Genomic DNA, 17,694 nt, shown 5'->3' on the forward strand with positions numbered 1-17,694 from the left:
CTGCTGGCTCCCAGGGATGGGCAGCAATGAACTACAGCTCACTCTGAAATAGCAGGGGCAGCTTCCTGCCCTGTGCTGCATCTTCTGGAGACTTGTGGACATGCAGGGTGAGAGTGGTGTGATTGATGTTGCTGAAATTGGAGTCCTGAGGAACTCAATATTACACTCATTTGTATTATGTCACACTGATATGGAGAAGCGTTAAAATAAGTGACTTCTAAAGTGTTTGCTGATGGTGCTGCTGATTTAAGTGGGATTATAGCCCATTAAACACCCGATGTATGACTGTCTTTGGCCATTTTACAGATACAGCCTCTGGCTTTAAATGCTTGAGACTTATATCCATTTGTTATGGTGAGTAATTTTTTAGACTTTTTAGAGAGTGGCTGTGGGAGCAGTTTTTGGTTTCTCTTGGTAAATCCTCTTCTAGGATTTGTCTTCATGCTCTTCACCTCAGTGTGAACAACTGACCCATGGATAGTGTCACAGGTGACAGATGACTGGGAAATAGGGGAGTTAGCCCACGGCAAAGATAGCAAGGATAATTTCAGGCTTTTTAGTGGCAGAAAGCACAGTTGAAGCAGCATTTCTGATGTATCTATCAGACAGAAATGGAAGAAGGCGGTGCGCAGGCGGCGCGTGCGATAGGAGAGCAGCTAGCATCCCTGCCTCCCAGATCCCACCTAGTTAACTCCTTGCAGCAGCACACCGGGGCTGCCGAGCACCGGGTTAAAATCAGGCCGAGCCGGGAAGGACGGAACCGCCTGGCCCTTCAGCCCCGCGCCGTTCTCCGGCGAGGGCCGAGGTGTCCCCGCTTGTTCCCCCCTCTCCTGCTAATTCGGTGACATTTCGGACAGTTCAAAAGTTCACGGGGAGTCTCGGGCGAGGCAAACGGGTTGTGGGGCCGGAGCGGGGACCGCCGGCAGGTCCAGCCTCGCCGGCGGGGTTGGCCGGTGCCTTCTCCTCCTCCCTCTCTCCGTCCTCTCTCCTCGCTTGTTTCCAGGCGAGACCTTGCTCTCCGCAGGTACCGCTCTGCCTCCCCCCGGCTCCCCTTCCATCTCCCCCGGGCGCCCCAGCAGCGTCTGCCCAGGCGGGCAGCGGGCGCGGAGGGGCGCGCAGCCCCGGCGGGCCGGGAGCGGCGCGGAGCGGCCGCCCCCCCGCCGGCGGGGGGCGCGGAAGGGGGCGCGGAAGGGCGGGGGGGGCGAGCAGCGGTGCGGCTGCTCGCCGCCCCACAAAAGGCACCGCCGGGCTCGGGCTGCTCCGCACGCCCGGCGCACCGGAGCGCGCACGGACACGCACACACACACACACACACACACACACACGGGCGCTCAGGCACACACGGACACACGGACACACTCGCCCGCACTCACACACGCGGAGCGCCGCGATGTGCGATGCGCGATGCGCGACGTGAGGCACCTCGCACGCCGCGGGGCCGGGGAGAGCCGGCGGGATCCGCGTTGCCAGCCCGCCCGCCCCTGCCGCTCCCTCTCCTCCAGACCCATCCATCAGCCTCTTCCTATCGGTCTGCTCCTGCCTTTCTTTTCTTTTCCTTTTTTTTTTTTGAATTTTTTTTTTTTTTTTGAATTTGCTCTAACTGTATCTATCCAAGCATAGAAAAAATGCCTGCCCGTGGAGCGAGGAGAGGGCACCGGGTCGGTAAATAAGAAGTGAGTACGAGCACAATGGCGTGCCTCCCCGCTCCCAGCCCTGCGGATGCTGCATGCGCCCCTGCTTCCCCCGCACCGGACACCGGGATGCTCCCCGCGGCGGCCCGGGGCTCCTTTGTACCTTGCCTGGCTCCTTTCCCCTCCCTTCCCGGCCCCGCTCCCGCCGCGCCCCGGCTCCGCCGCCGGCCGCCTCGCCCCCGCGCCGCTCCCCGCGGCGGAGCATCCCAGCTGGCGGCAGCTCCCCGGGGGCTACCGGGGCTGCACCCCGCGGGGGCGGCGGCGGCCCCCGGCGCATTGCACCGGCCGCGGGGAGGGGGCGGCGGAGCGGCGGTGCCCGGTGCCCGCTCCTTTGTTCGCCGCCGGCGGCCGCGGCGGGTCGGCGCTGCTCCGGGCGGGCTCGGCGGCCCCGGCCGCGCCGAGAGCGCTCCCCGGCACCGGCCCTGGGGGATCGGGAGGGCTCGGGGGCTGCCGCAGGAGAGAAGGCGGCGGGCGGAGGGAAAGGGGCTCCCCCGGCAAGGTGCGGGACGGGGGGGCCGTGCCCGAGCCGCCGGTGCCCGTGGGGCGGGGGCCGGAGCTGTGGGAGGCGTGACCGCGGCGCGCCTGGAGCGCCCGGCGCCCACCCCGCGGGATGGCAGGGGTGCCCCGGGTCCCCGCCCGGCCCGGCCCGGGGCTGCCACTCTGCCCCCGACCCCTTCTCCCGGAGCAGCGGTGTGTGCTGGAGCCCGGCGGGTCCCCAGGCGGTGACTGCCAAGTACCACCGCCTTCCCTGCAGGGACGAATCCCATCTCCGCCGTCCTGTGGGAGACTTTCCTCTAGATTTAGATCTGAGTTTTTCCCACCAGCGGCTGGAAGAGCTGTCGTGGCCATTTAAAACGTACTGGTCATTCAAAACAATTTAAATATAGCTCGTGTGGTTACTGCTGTGACCATCTTCCTGCAGGAGACCTTTATCTGGACTTGATGTGGAGGATTTTTTTTTAGTGCCCATGTAGTTACTGGTAGTCACATGAGTTATCCAAGTACTTGATTAACACACTCAGCCACTCTTTTCCTAACCTGATGGGTTTTTTGTAGCTGTAAATACAAGTACCTGCTGTAACAAATGCACGACTCTTCCAGTAAGCACATATGTGTTGTGCCACTGTTTTCTGAAAGGTGTAATCAATAAACAATTAGCCCGTTAAGACCAGTATGATGAGCAATGTCTTATTTTTATGATTGTGTCTGGGGAGTTTAGAAATGATCACACAGCCGTTCTCCGAGAGCATTTGTTGGAGCATAGGACAAAATAGCTGAAAGAGATGAGGTTTTGTATTTTCCTGATACTTCTGTAATGCTCAGGTAGAACATAGCTGGAAGGCTGCTCAGCAGTGCTTGAGAGAACAGCAGGCATAAAAAATCTCTGCAGCAAAATACTACCTTAGAGTAATTTGATGAAATGCAAGGATGTAGGGGAAGTATGCTTTTGGAAATGATTCCATATCATATGGGGACAGACATAGAAAATGTTCCAAATGTGCTTATACATGTAAGATAGACACTACTACTCAGAGCAACAGATCTGAATAAGATTTGAGTTGTAAGGTGTTATGGGATTAAAAGAAATATTAAACAGCTTAAGAGTTCCATTTAGAAACAACAGAATTTGTGTAATCTCTTGGCAAGAAGTTTAGTTAGTGAAATCTGAGTGGCACTGTAAACATTAATTTTCTTTTTCTATTTTTGCCAGTGGCGGCACCTGACTTGCTGGATCCCAAATCGGCCACTCAGAACTCCAAACCAAGATTATCATTTTCCACCAAGCCTACCGTGCTCGCTTCACGGGAGGAAAACGATTCAGCCATTAATGTTATGAAATGGAAGACAGTCTCAACAATTTTTCTGGTGGTAGTCGTGTATTTAATAATTGGAGCAACAGTATTTAAAGCCCTGGAGCAGCCTCATGAGACCTCCCAGAGAACCACCATTGTGATTCAGAAGCAGACGTTTGTATCTCAGCATTCCTGTGTGAATGCAACAGAGCTTGATGAACTGATTCAGGTAATCCATACCAAACCTCTCATCGCCTTGTCTTAGAGGAACAAATTATACATGGCAGTACTGCAGTGATAAGGGGCAAAACCTTTATAGGCAGAGCTCTGTATTGGCCAAGTGATGTAACAAGTGTTAGACCAGAAGCTGAGCATTTGCATTTTCATGCAAAGCGTCATGGTTGAAAAGCTATTGCTATTTTTAAGTCCAGTGTGCTTGGTAGAGGGCCTTTTCACTGAAGCCTCCCATTATGCTAATTAAATGATTATTCATCAGCAATATATATAATTAATAGTTCACAAAGGAATTGGTATATTGATTGTGCTTTACAAGTTCTGTCAATATTTGAAGTGCCTAATTCTGAGGAAGAAGCTACACCATCCATTGCCTTAAAGGACTCCTAATTTACTGTGATTTTATCAAGCTAGTGTTTCTTCCAGCTGTATGTTTCTTTATATTGATTTTGTTTTAAGTACAGGAAAGCACCGTGGACTTCCTACTTTGATCTTAAATCTCAATTTTCTCTGCTTCTTAAAGGCACATCCACAAATGATGTACATTGGTGTGTTCCTATTAACATGACTTTACCCTTGCAGGTCACCTGCCTCAGAGCCATGGGAGATACTTATTTGCAGTAGCACAGAACTAGATCTGGAGCCTTATAAATCCCCTTCCAACTTAACTCCCATGTTCTTATGAATATCCAGTGGCACTGGAGGGAATAGCAGAGGGCTGCCAAATCACATCAGTTCTGGGCATGGGACAATGAAATGGGAGACTCAAGTGAACAGTCAAGAGTTGGCAAGGATTGACTCCTTCCTTAGCAGTGTCCATGGGGCTATCTGAGTCTACAGAGCCCAAGATGGGACAGGGAAAGCAGGAGAGGGTGTTGGGCACCCAGACTATGGCGAGCAGGAACTCTGGAGCATGCCAGATGCATGGGCAGAAAAAAATTCTGGAAGTGTTGTTTGTCAGCAGATATGGCTAGGAGTTTAGAAGCTGGTTTTACCTCTCTAGATCAATCTGCATTGAGCATCAGCATGGACATGTTTTCTTTTTTCAGTTTTAAATATAGAGTTCTGATGTGCTGAGTTATTTTTATGGTACACTACTTCTGAATTTTAAAGGTAAGCTGGGAAAATGTCTTGTATTTTGTGATTTCTCCCCTGCCTTGTTGCTAAAATACATTCCAAAACTGCTACCCTTAAAATGCCTGTCAGACAGTTCCTCTTTCCACGAGTCCAACCAGGCATGCCTGAGGAGATGCTGCTGATAGTGATTTAGATGCTGTGTAATAACTGTGTTCCAGTGGTTTGACCAGCAGAATGTGAGATAATCTTTCAGAGAAATACACAAGCACATTCTGATGAAAAATAACTCTTGTAGCTACTATAAATATCCTCCTATGAAATTTTTAGGTCAGATACTGTACTTGTGAAGATAAAAAAAGAAATTTTGAAGCAATATTATCTTACATCATCTATGAGATGGACCTTAAGGCAAAAACTGTTGAAGTTTGCTCTGGAATACTTAGATATTTTAGCATTTATGATTCTCTGCCCAGAAGCATAGATTGATAATAAAAAAGCACTTCATCAGCATTCAATGCCCATTTGAAGTTCTGTGTAAAATAAATGAGTTTCGGTACAACCATCAGAGAAGATAACCATACAGCATCAGCTTCCATCTCCACTAATGATCTTGCCACAACCAGAAAACACAGGCGTGTGGAGCATGGGCAAGTGACACAGACTCCCACAGCACATGGATGAGAGAAAATTGTGGAAAGAGTTTGCTCTGCTTGCTGTTGGGGTAAATGGAAAACTTAATTTGCCCTTGATCCCCTCTGCTTCTCTGTAAAGAGCACCATGATGTGTAGGTAGGAATGTGCTGTTCCACTCCTTTCACAGGAGCAGAGCTGGGGCACAGGGAGCCTCTTTGGGTGCCTTGCTTTATGCAGAGTAAGTGTTAGTCAATGGCATCAAGTCAGTGACATTAAGGGTTGGGAAATTCTGCTTTCCCAAAGTAAAATGGAAAAGCAATGGTAAAAGAGAGTCTCTAATTCATTTTTCCAGGTCTAGGCTACTATCTTACTCACTGGGATTATATTTCTTCCCTAGTTGCCACTTTGCCACAAAAACTAAATTAGTGAAATACATTTTTTCTCCCTGGGATTATGTCTGACTGCTATTACAATATAATGCAGTGTTTCTCCAGTTTTTGTTAGATGTCAGTAAGAATAAAAATAAATAGTGCGTGCAAGGAAAAAGTAAATGTTATTTAAGAATTCACTGAAGGCTATAAAACCGAAAATTAATATGTACTAGAGTAGAAGGGAGCTGGAATGATTAGTTTGTGTGAAGAAAATTACAGAGCTTACAGACTGTAATGTCTTCTTTAATCAAGTATTTACCTTGAGTCAAACTATAATGAAATTCATTGCAACTTTTCTTTTTGAACTTTGTGTTCTGGGAATCCAGATACTGTTTTGGCTCTTTCATGCTAGTCAGTGCTGAAGGTGCTTGTCATACCAGGCTTTTTCAATCTTCACAAACTTCTGCTCTGGAGTTTAATCCCTACTCTGAAGCAGGCTTGACTACCCAAACACTGCCCACAGGCAGTGCAATATGTGGTAGCTTATTCAGGTGAGCACATCAGAGACACTCGTTAGAGACAACAAATTCAGCTAAAAAAAAAAAAAAGCACAAGTGGAATGACAGTCCAGTTTCCAGCACCCAGGAGCTGTGGAGTTTCCAGGACCTTGGCTAAAATCTTCCTTTTGTTACAAAGCTGTTTAAAACAGTGTTGTGTGTTTCTATATATACATACAGGATAGGGATTTTTCCCTTCCTGTTTACCCATCCTTATTTTATCTCACCAATCCCGAGAACCTGTCCTGCTACAACAATATATACTGTTGCCAACTCTTCAGCAGGCACAGGTTTATTCTCTGGGCTTTGAATTCCTGAAACTTTGTATTGTCACATTGATTGTGTGGCTCCTCTGGGTGTACTAGGTGAGAATTATACTTTTACAGACATCATATATTTTATATAGATGTAAAATATGGGGCAACAGAGAGCTGCTATGCAGCCTAGAAAATGTGCAAAGGTATTGGAATAGAGTGCTTTGAGGATGGCAGTGAGGTAAATTCAGCTGCCTCAGAAAAAGGACCTGTGTTTTCCTCATAACTTTTCAATCCCATCCAGCAGCTTTATTCCTGTGCTGACAAAAAAAAAAAAAAAAAAAAAAAAAAAAAAAAAAAAAAAAAGCATGTTCTTTATGACTTCTTCTGTCTCAGACTTCCATGGTCCAGCATTGCAAATCTTTCAGTCTAAAGCACTTCAGTTGTTGCCTCACTGTCACAGAATATACCTGAAATAAACAACAGCAATGCATGACCTTGAGAGGTATATCCAGGTACATAATTTGATATTTTGTGAGCACTTCCATTTAGTACTATATTAAAAATGTGCACAAGTCATGCAGAGCATATCTGTACACCCAAGAGACCAGTTTTTCCAGGCAATTCCAGCTCCTTTTGCTGTAGCCTGAAGCCAGCATTAAGTGGATCACTGGATGCTGTCCCCAATGGTGCTGAGGTGGGCAGTGCACAGCACTCAGTGGTGGTATATCTAAATTTACAACTAGAGAAATACCCCAGGAGGGAGGCCTGTAAAAGTACAAACACTACCTGGGTGAGTAATGAGAATACAACAGAGCACAGAGCAGCAAGCTGTGCATGGTCTGATGTTAAACTCCATTTTTAAAAAGTTTCAGTTGGAAGGTCTTGCAAGGATCTCCTTTGGTAACAGAGGAGAAAGCATTGATTTGGTTATTTGTGATATCTAATACATTCTAAAACTGCAGAAAGGAACGTGGCCAGGTTCTTTCCTACTTTTTCTTCTTTTGGAGAAGAGTTCTCTACAATTCATCATAAATGGTGGTTTGGTTTCTCTGTCTGTGCCTGCTTTCAACTTGGCCCTGCCATGCAATGCAAAGTGACAGGTGACAGAATAAAAGAGTAAATGTAGTTTAGACTGTGTGGATTTAATGAATGTATGACAAAGTATATAAACCTGATCTTCATTTACACTAAGAATTTTTTATGTCTCGTGTCCAACAATTTTTCTCTCTCCACTGAGCTTTTTGTTGATAGAAGCTGATAGAAACCTGGGAGTAATCCAGCTATACACACAAATAACAATAAGCATTAAAGAATGAAATAATTCTCTAGCTGGAGCTCTTGTATCTAATTATTTCAATCTAATTCTAATTTTCTTTTAGTTTGTTGACTGTTTCCTATAGCAAGCTTGCCACTAAGCATTTAAAATGTTAGAGACATCCTCCAAACTCAGATGCACAAAATGTAATGCCAATAACTTTGAAAAAATTCCTGCTATGTTTATTCACCTGTGAATGGTCGCAAATGTAAAGACACCTTAGGTTACACTGCTGATGTTCTGGTGGCACCCATGTCCTCATGCAGTGCTGGGAAGCCATGAGACCCTTGTGTCTCCCTTCATGGCATCTCCTGGGGTTGTCTCTGGGAACAGGTGAGCCTGACTGAATTTGATATTCAGCAATGTCATAGAATTGTCATTACTGTCATTTCATACACCTTGTTCCCTCTAGAGGATCCCAAAGATCCTATGGAGGAAATAAGGTGCATGAAAAAACAGTCAGCTTGCTTTCTCCTTGCCCAGAACTCAAGTTGTTCCTAGGACGTAGGGATGTGGCCAATATTTTGTGTTGTGGGATGTCTTGGCAACTAGAAGCAACTGTTTGTCCCCATGCCAAAGAAAAAGATTATTAGGAAAAAAAGAAGGAGAAGAACTTTTTATGTAAATACCACCTAATTATATATTGCTCAGTAGTTATTTGTTCACATTGACCTTTTTAAACCAAAACGGAAAAAGAAAATACTTTTAATATCCAAGCAAGTTGTTGAATGCATTATTTGTGCATACAAAAAATAGAAATAAGAAAAATTTTAGTTTTATTATTTTATATTCTAAAATGTCCCAGCAAGCTGGTGTGAATTATTATAATTATTTTAGTGAGTTAATTCTGAAAATTAATAAAGTGTTTTCACGTAAAGGTACAATGGAACATAAGTTAATAATAGAACATAGTTAATTTCCTGTTCCTTTAGCAGAAAGATTCTTCAAATATATTTATTCTGAAACCCTAACAAGTGGAAAAAATAGTCATACACTAAAAAGCACAATCTTTTAATGTGTTCCAAGTGCTATGTATGGTAATTCTTGTCTTATAAAACCTTCATTTTGAAATCTGAACAAGTTTGCAGGATTCTGCACCAAGCTGTCTCAGCAGTAATACTTTTGTAGAGTTTTAAATCCAGCCCCTTTCAGAGCATGTGGCTTCTTCTGAAAACTGAATGCCCACAAAAATGTGCTTGCATTTAAAATAAACAAACAAACCAAAAGAATTAGTGAGCCACCAGGACTGGCTGAACAAATGTGGATCCCACAAGTTGATCTCCTTGGGTTCTGTGCAGGCTGGAGTCTAACATGGGGAGCAGCTCTCTGTGCAGGGATCCAGAGTTGTGTGTCATTCCTGTTTTCATCTCACATTTGTGTCAGCTGCATTGCCCCTTTTCTTTCCATTCATCTCTTAGATTATGAATGAGACCAAGATGGGGATTTTTTTTAATCTCCCTTGAGGACAAATGCTTTTTTTTTCCCTCTTTATCTCTCTCGAGGGAAGCCTGACATAATTATGAATGACATGGGAGCAGTGTTTCTTTCTTCAAACTGGCATCACCAGAAAGCCATCATGGCTTCTTCTGGGATTAATTTATTGTAAAAATATTTTACTTTAAAGTATGCATTTGCTGTAGTTCCATTTTTATAGTTGAAGGTAGGCAACTACATTAAGTTGCACCTCCATCAGTAACTGATTTTGTCTCTTTCACAGGCTTCTTTACAATTTGCAATGTAGCCATAAGAAAATTATATTTGCCTGAAAATTCAGGTATATAGTTAATTTCAATTAGATAAGCTATTTGAGCCCTAATTATGTAGAGAACTGTTAAAATAAAGTGTAAAGGCTTTCTCTCCAAGAGATTATAAGGTATTTGAGTATGCTGTATAATTTTTTAAGACAGGAAAACACAGAGATGCAAAGATCTCGTTTTCAGACAAATACTACATTTATTTAGGCAAGATTAAAATTTATTAACTAAACCTATTAAGCTTGAAACAAATTTTATAATTCTTTGAATCACAGCATTTGTGGATGTTTTCAGGCCTGTTAGCTGTAGCTTACAGGTAGTCTAAGCAGGAACTCTTTGAGATAATTTGAATGTATCAGTTTAAAACCTAAATATTCTTAGTCTCTCCTTTTGCAGTTCCTTCTAGACTCTCCAAAAGAAAGCAGAAACTATCCCCTGTCATGATCCTAGCCTGGAAGCAGCACTTATGCTTTGTAAAAACTTAAAGCCTTGAAAAGACTGATAGAGCAGCATAGAAGAAATTGAGGCTGCATTCTATTTTATTTATTTATCTGAGGATCCAAAATAAGATTGCATCAGTTTTTTTAATGTGCCATCTGCATTTCAGTTATGAAGCTTATCACAAATTGCAAATACCAGTAGCAGAGCTGCCTGTTGGTGTTTTCAAAGCAATGAAAGAAGAAATGAAGGACTTCCAAAGCAGTTAAAACACGGGGCACAGGAGCTGTAGTTTGGGTTGTTGGCCGTGCATGTGTCTGTCCTTGGTAAGATGTCTGCTCATCAGAGCACTTGGGCTTTATGTACTCTGAGTGTCCTGGCAGTCCGAACTTGTACAGTAACATCCTGTGTCTCTTTTTCTCTCCCTGTGTCTGTGCCTCCTTTCTGTTTCACTCTGTCAGAAATAAATGTTCAGATGTAGTTGTCTCCTTCCACAACCCCTCCCCGCCCAGTTCTACCTGAATCCCCAGATCACAGAAATATTTATTAAAGATTTCTGTGAAAGAACTTGGCCACACTGTTACCCAGACCTGTGCTTCACACAGACACTCACCTGCTGTGGTTGGGTGTGGATGGGTTGCAGCAGCCCCTGGATTGTGTGCACTCCTTGCTTAGGCTCCTGCTGTTGTCCCTCTTCTGGCTCTGTACTCAGCTCCTGGAAGGAGGGATTGTTTTTTTTGCCAAACTTTCTTTTACCTGGGAGCATTTTCTCCAGGGACAGGACAGCTCCCTAAGCCAAACGGATTTTTAAGCAGTTTTTATCCTTCACAAGCATTATTTGGGGGGAGAATAACAAATAAATTCTAACTGCCCTTGTCACTTTGTTCAAGCAGATTGGTCTCAAACTTTTATTGCTGCTTCCGGTGTTGCGACCCGTAAAGATTACATTTCCTTCAGATGAACAGTTTTATGGACCTAGAACTTAGCTTAGCCTGATTGCATCTGAATGCCAGCTTTTGTCTTAGAAAGGGTGGCAGATATGACTCATTAGTAAGTCAGTTCTGCAGAACAGCTGTTTGCATAATTCTTCCAGTCTGTAATATCTAGGAGCAAAGAAAAGCCTTCTTCCCTGAACGTGCATGTGTATATACATGTATATATATGTGTATGTACACACAGAGAATTTATACACATAGAAACCCATGGGGTTTGCAATGCATATTTAAAATAGAAATGTTGTTCATTATGTTTCTGCATGTTTTTAGTTTAAGTAGCTGTGAAAGAGGGTGAAAACAATCCTTCAGTTCTTCAGTATGTGGGGTACTAGTCTCCAGTGTAGAACACACTCATATGTTATACAAAATGAAAAGAAAAACAAGGAGTCACAGAATTATAATACAAATATTATTTCAATCTCTTCAACATCAAGGCCCAAACCCATGTGTTTTGAGGCTGAAGAGTTGTTTGTTAAGTGTTAAAAGCATCCTGGTGTGCCTTTGAACTGAGAACTAGGATTTCCATGCCTTGTAAACCAAAGCTGAAATAAAAACACAGGACTTGGGCAGTAGCTGGGCCATATGAGGTGAATCTTTACACTATAAAGGGAGAGTGCCCTTGTCAAAAGGCAGCAGAACTATAGCAGTGGAGGAAGAAATCCAGGCTGAGAAATGGTTTTCAGAAACTTTGAGGCACATCTGACTTTTTTGACACCACTTGTCAAATGACTGCCAGGAAGCACAAGCTAACCCCTGACAAGCTGGGTAACGAAAGAAAGCACACTCTGGATCTTATCAGAAGCATAATTTGAGGTGATTCTATTTTAATCTTAAGTAGGAGAGCTGAGAGTAATGAAATGTTGTGTTACATCATTTCATAGAAGTGAAGTGACTGGAAGATGGTACAAAAACATGTATTCAGAGCCTGGTGTGGAGCAAGGAGATGAGCACTGGAGTGACTGGTTTGACACATACTTATTTCTGCCTGATTTCCATGTGAGACAACAGTTGACTACCAGAGGCCAGCCTTCATACTTTATAAACTCTCCCTATTTTCCTGTGTCTCTGCATCCACTTAGTGGATGTGGCTCTCTGGCCAGCAGGCTGCCTTTTCTCAGTCAATGCCATTGACTCCTTGCAGGGTCAGAGCACCAGAAGATGAAATCCCTGACCTAGAATTGTCTTCTTTTCTCAGAAAATTACTGTGCTGTTCAAAAGACTGCTTTGTCTCCTGTTTTGACAGAAGAAAAGTCACAGTATTCTATGTCTTAATCTGCAAAGTAAAGTTCAGCATGGCCTCTACAGAGAGATGCCTGCATGACCACAGGAATAACACAAAACTGCACAATGTATTTATTAGAAAGTGTTTCTAAATTATATAGGAAATTAAATACTGACATTCAATTAAAATGTGATTTGTGTTCTCATGCTCCTTTTCCCTGAGTTCTGATTTCTCGCAAAAAATGTGTGGTGTGAAAGCAATGCTTATGTGCTTTTGGAGCTCTGCTCATGCCTGGCCTGTCCACTCTGGGCTCAATCATCTCTACCTCTTCTCTCTGATACTCTGCTAAAGCTTGTTCCCAAATGTGGCTGCAAAGCCAACTAACTGGGATGTGTAGGTGTAGTGCAAGTGAGGACTTGATCTCAGACACACTTCATGCCTATCCTAAGATACAGTACAGGGGAAGCCTAAGAATTCGCCTAACTCAAAATAGGAATTTTCTAAAATTTTAAAATATGTCAAAATTTTATCTCAATTCTCTTCACTATCAAAAAAAGGCCTGATTTTTTTCACCATTATAAAAATAATTAAAGAAGAAAAGCGTATTACTGTAACTTATATACTATAATTTTAAAAATCATTGTGCATAGAGGCCTTGATTGGGTGCCATGTGCTGGGTGACCCACCCTCTGCTCAGTCCTCACTCACCTCATATGAAACAGGTACTAGACAAAAGACTCTGGAAGAAGGTGAGGCAAGTGAAATAGTCTGCATAATTTAAGAATTTAATCTGTCCACATTCCCGTTCTAATGCTGACCAATTCTGTAGTGTTGGAACAAAACTGATTTTTAAAACAATTTATTTTGTATATGGAAAAAGATATTAGAAAAATTGCCACTGAGGAGGTCAGTTAACTTTAATAATGGAAAATAATTTTTAGAAGTCAAGAAGTTCCCATGTTAAAATCACACAAAGTGTTTAAAGGCTGCAGCATATCATGACTGTACAGATTATAGAGTTTCCATGATTCTGCTTTTAGATTCAAAATGCACAGAGTTACTGTCACTAGTGTTTCAGTTAGGAGAAACCAAAGGTCTCAAGAAATTAGGGATGGAGGGAGAGGAAGAAAAGGAAGGAAGGCAGGAAGGAAGGAAGGAAGGAAGGAAGGAAGGAAGGAAGGAAGGAAGGAAGGAAGGAAGGCAGGAAGGAAGGAAGGAAGTCAAATTCATGACAAATGAAGTTTGCAGTAGTAGTAAGACATCAGTCAAAAAATAGGCTGAAAGACCATGAGTTAAGGTGGCAGACAGCTCTGACAGTGAATAACAAGCCTGTTATTTGAAGGCTAAGGCTGAGATCCTGTCCCTTAGTGAAGTTAGTGGAGCCCAGGTTTTCATTCAGGGCTAGAGAAGTGTTAATATCCAGTGCCCCGGGTAAGTTTGTGTGGTGGACATGTCACAGAGATGCTGCCCTGAAATTCTTGCCCTGAAATGCACACGTGTTAGGAGTTATGCAATATATTACTTTCTTCTTAAATTTTTCTTGGGAATAGTCTTAGATGATGATCTTCTTATGATTGCTGACCAGACTAAGAAAAGTCATCCTCTGATCCAAAGAACTGCAAATGCAGCCATCCTTCCTGAAGAAGCTGCAGGCAACATTAAAGACTTTATGAGACAGCAGTGTTGACCTCAGTACACCAGTAACCTTACCCACCTGTTGCCCCTGTTAGTCAGGAACACTCTCACAGATGACTCTGAAGGAATGAAATGCAGCAGCTTTGTTGGTATCCAGTCTAGCTTCTCCCAAACACGGTCACAGCCCAGAAGAAAGCATAACATCGTGTGTTTGGAAACAACAGCCCAGTGATGATGAAGGCATCATCTGGCCCTTTATGACTAAAACTATGCTGAAAACAATCGACAAATTTACAAATGTGAATCAGTAAATGTACAAAGAAAGTCAAGGAGAAATACTGGCAGTAAAAAAAAACTTATTTAAAAAACTTATATATATTATTTTCTTTTTAAATTATATACGATGTACAACAGGTTTGTTTAGATAGGTGAATATAGTATTTAATAAAAAAGAGTTTTCAGTTTGGAAAGAAAGAGGAAGCTGAGTGGTCTGTAAGATCATTAATTTCTTGAAGGAGACAAATCAGAAATTGCTATTCAAGTGTTCCTCATAACATAAGAACTTAAAAAATTATTTTGAAGTACATACAAACTCTCAAAAGGGAAATATGCTTTAAATGATCCACAAGTAATTTGAAGATCTTACTGCCACAGAACGACTTGGCTTCCAAAAAACAAGTGAGCTCCAAAAGTAATTAGATAAATAAGTGGCAAAGCAATTCACCCAAGCCAATCTGAACACCACGATGCAGATGCAGCCTCCTACTCAGAAAGTCCCTAAAAGTGTGCATAGTCAGAACTTAGGAGGCTGTATGAAAAGGAAGCATCTCTGAAAGCAGCCCTGATTATTTTTCTGATTAGCAGTTGGATAAAATCAGAGACATAATAATAGTGGCTAATTGTCTTTTGTAGCCATCTGTTGTGCCTTGGGCAGTTTTGGGTTAAGCTGTATTTTTTTTTTCCAGGAAAAATGTAGGTGTGGTAGATGAAGTCAGGAAATGCATAGCTGTAGTGGGCTGTTGAGCAGTTTAGATTGGAACACCTTTCATATAAAAGGCCTTGAGGTACATAGGGCTTCAAAAGTGTGCAGTGATGGTAAAAGCCCTGAATTTTACAAATCCATTTTACATCTGGATTTGTATAAAACTTGATCTTGCTGGACTGTCTGAACAATCTGAATTTTACAAATCCATTTTATATCTGGATTTGTATAAAACTTGGTCTTGCTGGACTGTCTGAAAAGGTGCATTGCTCTGGGAGCACCTTCATCCAGTACAAGAAATTGTAATGAAACAAGAACGGTTCCAAAAATTGCATTGATCCAGTGCTATATCATCGAACGTCCCCACTGGAGTGTGGTCCCATGTGCAGGTACCAGGATTTGTGATGGCAGCTCTTAGTGCCCTGAAATGTAACAGCACTTGGTGAGCCCTGTATAGCACAGCACGCTGATTCCCACTTCCTTGTAAATTACAGGAATATCTGTGTTGTGTAAATTATAAAATCAATTCAACTGGTGGTTTTCACATGCCTCTTAGTCTGGTGTGTCCCTTCCTACACGGATGGAAACACCTGTCAGTATCAGTGCTGCTGTATTTGCTCCTGCCAAGATGGACATCATGTATAATGTAGAAGATTTATCCTTCCAGCAGAAAGGAAAATTAAACTCTCATTCCCCTCACTTTCCCCATCCTTACTCCTTCCTCAGTACGATTGAAAATTCCACTTCTTTGGTGTCTGTCTCTGTGTTATTTAAAAAAGAAAAGTTTAAAAAAATAAGTTAAAAGTTTGTCTAAAGATACCCCAGCTGGTTTTCTGTTGACAACCCTGGATGGTGGTAATGGTTTAGGTTTGGCAGGAAGATCCTGTGGCTGCAGAGGTGCAGCAGTGGGATCAGAATGGTTCCTTTTGTGCATCTGAGCTTTGAAAGTGGCAAACTGGAAATGTTGGATTTAAGCTGGATTTCATGTTGGATTTAAGTTCCATAATAAAAATAGATGTCCTGGTTAATCCCACATTGTTACTTCATAATCTCTGTCCAGACCAAGTGAGTTCTGTGGGGACAGTTGAGTAACAGAAATGTTTTAATTTCCAAATAATCAATGTATTTTGGAACTGAAAAAATTCTTACTACAACACTGTACTACAACACTGTACAACACTGTTCCTCTGCAACAGACTGCCTAAAGGGAAGATGGCTCTGGTCTTTCCTATCACTGAATATATTTATGTACCTAATTATTGTTGTAAATCTTGCCAAGCAGGAACTACTAGTTGGTTGAAATGCTCATTTTCACTTTGTGGTATTGCTTCCTCTGTTTTTCTTTTGTTAGACACCAATTATCACAAGTATCATAATTAGAAATAAATCCTGTTTTAAAGTTTGAGAATTAAATGAAAACTGATACTTTTAAAAATATTGATCACAAGTTTAAAAATACTTTTTCTTTAACTCAAATACCAGTATATATCTGCAATTGTGATATAACAAAACAGGAATACATTTTGTAATAAGAATTCACAGTAGTTGATACTGCTGAAAGAAGAAAAGTCCAATTTCTTGAGACTATGAAGATGTCACTTGTGGCAAGCTTGTTGATTTTATTTGCTAGGACTGAATTTTTCAAGAACAACATTTCTGAAATATATAGTTGTATAGAGATACATGTTTGATATTTGACTGAATTTTTGCTGCTATAGTGAAAGTTTTATAATTGTATGTGTAATTGCTTTAATTATTGAAATGTCTGTTTTATAAGAGTGTTTCGTTCTTTGGAATTAATTTGATACAGAATAATGCATGGGCATTTTTTTCTTGGTGTTTTAAAATGACTGTTTTTAAGAAATCCATTTGCTTGCCTAACACAACACAGGAACATTGTGGGAAACTCTCATTATAAATTTTGTCTAATGCATGTTTTTCTTCACCAAATAGTTACAGCAGTAAAAATAATTGTGTTTGTCTTCTAACTAAGATAGAAATATCACAGATTTTGCATTCTTTTCAATGGTCTGGACTTTACAGCTCTTCTGAATTGCCTGGGGTGGTTGTTGAAGAATAAATTGTAGCCTGACGGAGTGAAAAAGCTCAAGTAAAGCAACACAGATAGTGCTTGCATCAAATAAATTATTTAATCAATTTATTCTATAATATATATATATATATATATATATATGAATACAATTGTTTCACCAATATTGACAAAATCTTTTTAAACTTGCAGCAAGTAGTGGCAGCAATAAATGCAGGAATCATACCTTTAGGAAACACATCTGCTCAGAACAGTCACTGGGACTTGGGAAGTTCCTTCTTCTTTGCTGGCACTGTTATTACCACCATAGGTAGGACACAGCTTTTTATCTTTTTATATTCAATGAGCTGAAACTCTTGATTTCCAGTGTGTGCGTGTATCTGTTAATGGTAAATCTTCCAAATCTTCTGTTTTAAGTAGAGAGTTATTTTCTAGCTGCAGGGGCAGAAATAATAGCTGTCTGTAAAGGAGCCCTAGCTGAGTGATTTTTCTGTAGAAAAAAAATGTTGCTGTACATTTCTCTCAAGTAACTGAGAGAGGTTGTGGAAATATTTTCTGGGGAAAATTTGGTCAACTGTACAGTCACAAGTGTTAAATAGGGCATGATTTAAAGCACATGTGCATTAAACCATGACTGAGATGGATGGAATTAAAAGCCTGTGTTCTCCCATTTGATGTTTTTATTTTATCT

The 17,694-nt window shown here is 42.0% G+C and overlaps 1 protein-coding gene across 4 annotated transcripts in view; it reads left to right on the forward strand.

The window, feature by feature from the left end:
• KCNK2 (potassium two pore domain channel subfamily K member 2) overlaps positions 1-17,694 on the forward strand; it is a 132,991-nt gene that overhangs the window by 51,805 nt on the left and 63,492 nt on the right. For 3 of the 4 annotated variants that reach the window (XM_077175903.1, XM_077175904.1, XM_077175906.1), the window contains exons 4-5: positions 3,403-3,713; positions 17,196-17,313. In XM_077175903.1, the coding sequence (XP_077032018.1) occupies positions 3,403-3,713; positions 17,196-17,313 (429 nt within the window). Of the gene's footprint in view, positions 1-1,531; positions 1,674-3,402; positions 3,714-17,195; positions 17,314-17,694 lie in introns of those variants that run through there. The other variant, XM_054629440.2, reaches the window with a different exon arrangement.

The sequence above is a fragment of the Agelaius phoeniceus genome, chromosome 3, assembly GCF_051311805.1.
Source record: "Agelaius phoeniceus isolate bAgePho1 chromosome 3, bAgePho1.hap1, whole genome shotgun sequence".
Classification (NCBI taxonomy): Eukaryota; Metazoa; Chordata; class Aves; order Passeriformes; family Icteridae; genus Agelaius; species Agelaius phoeniceus.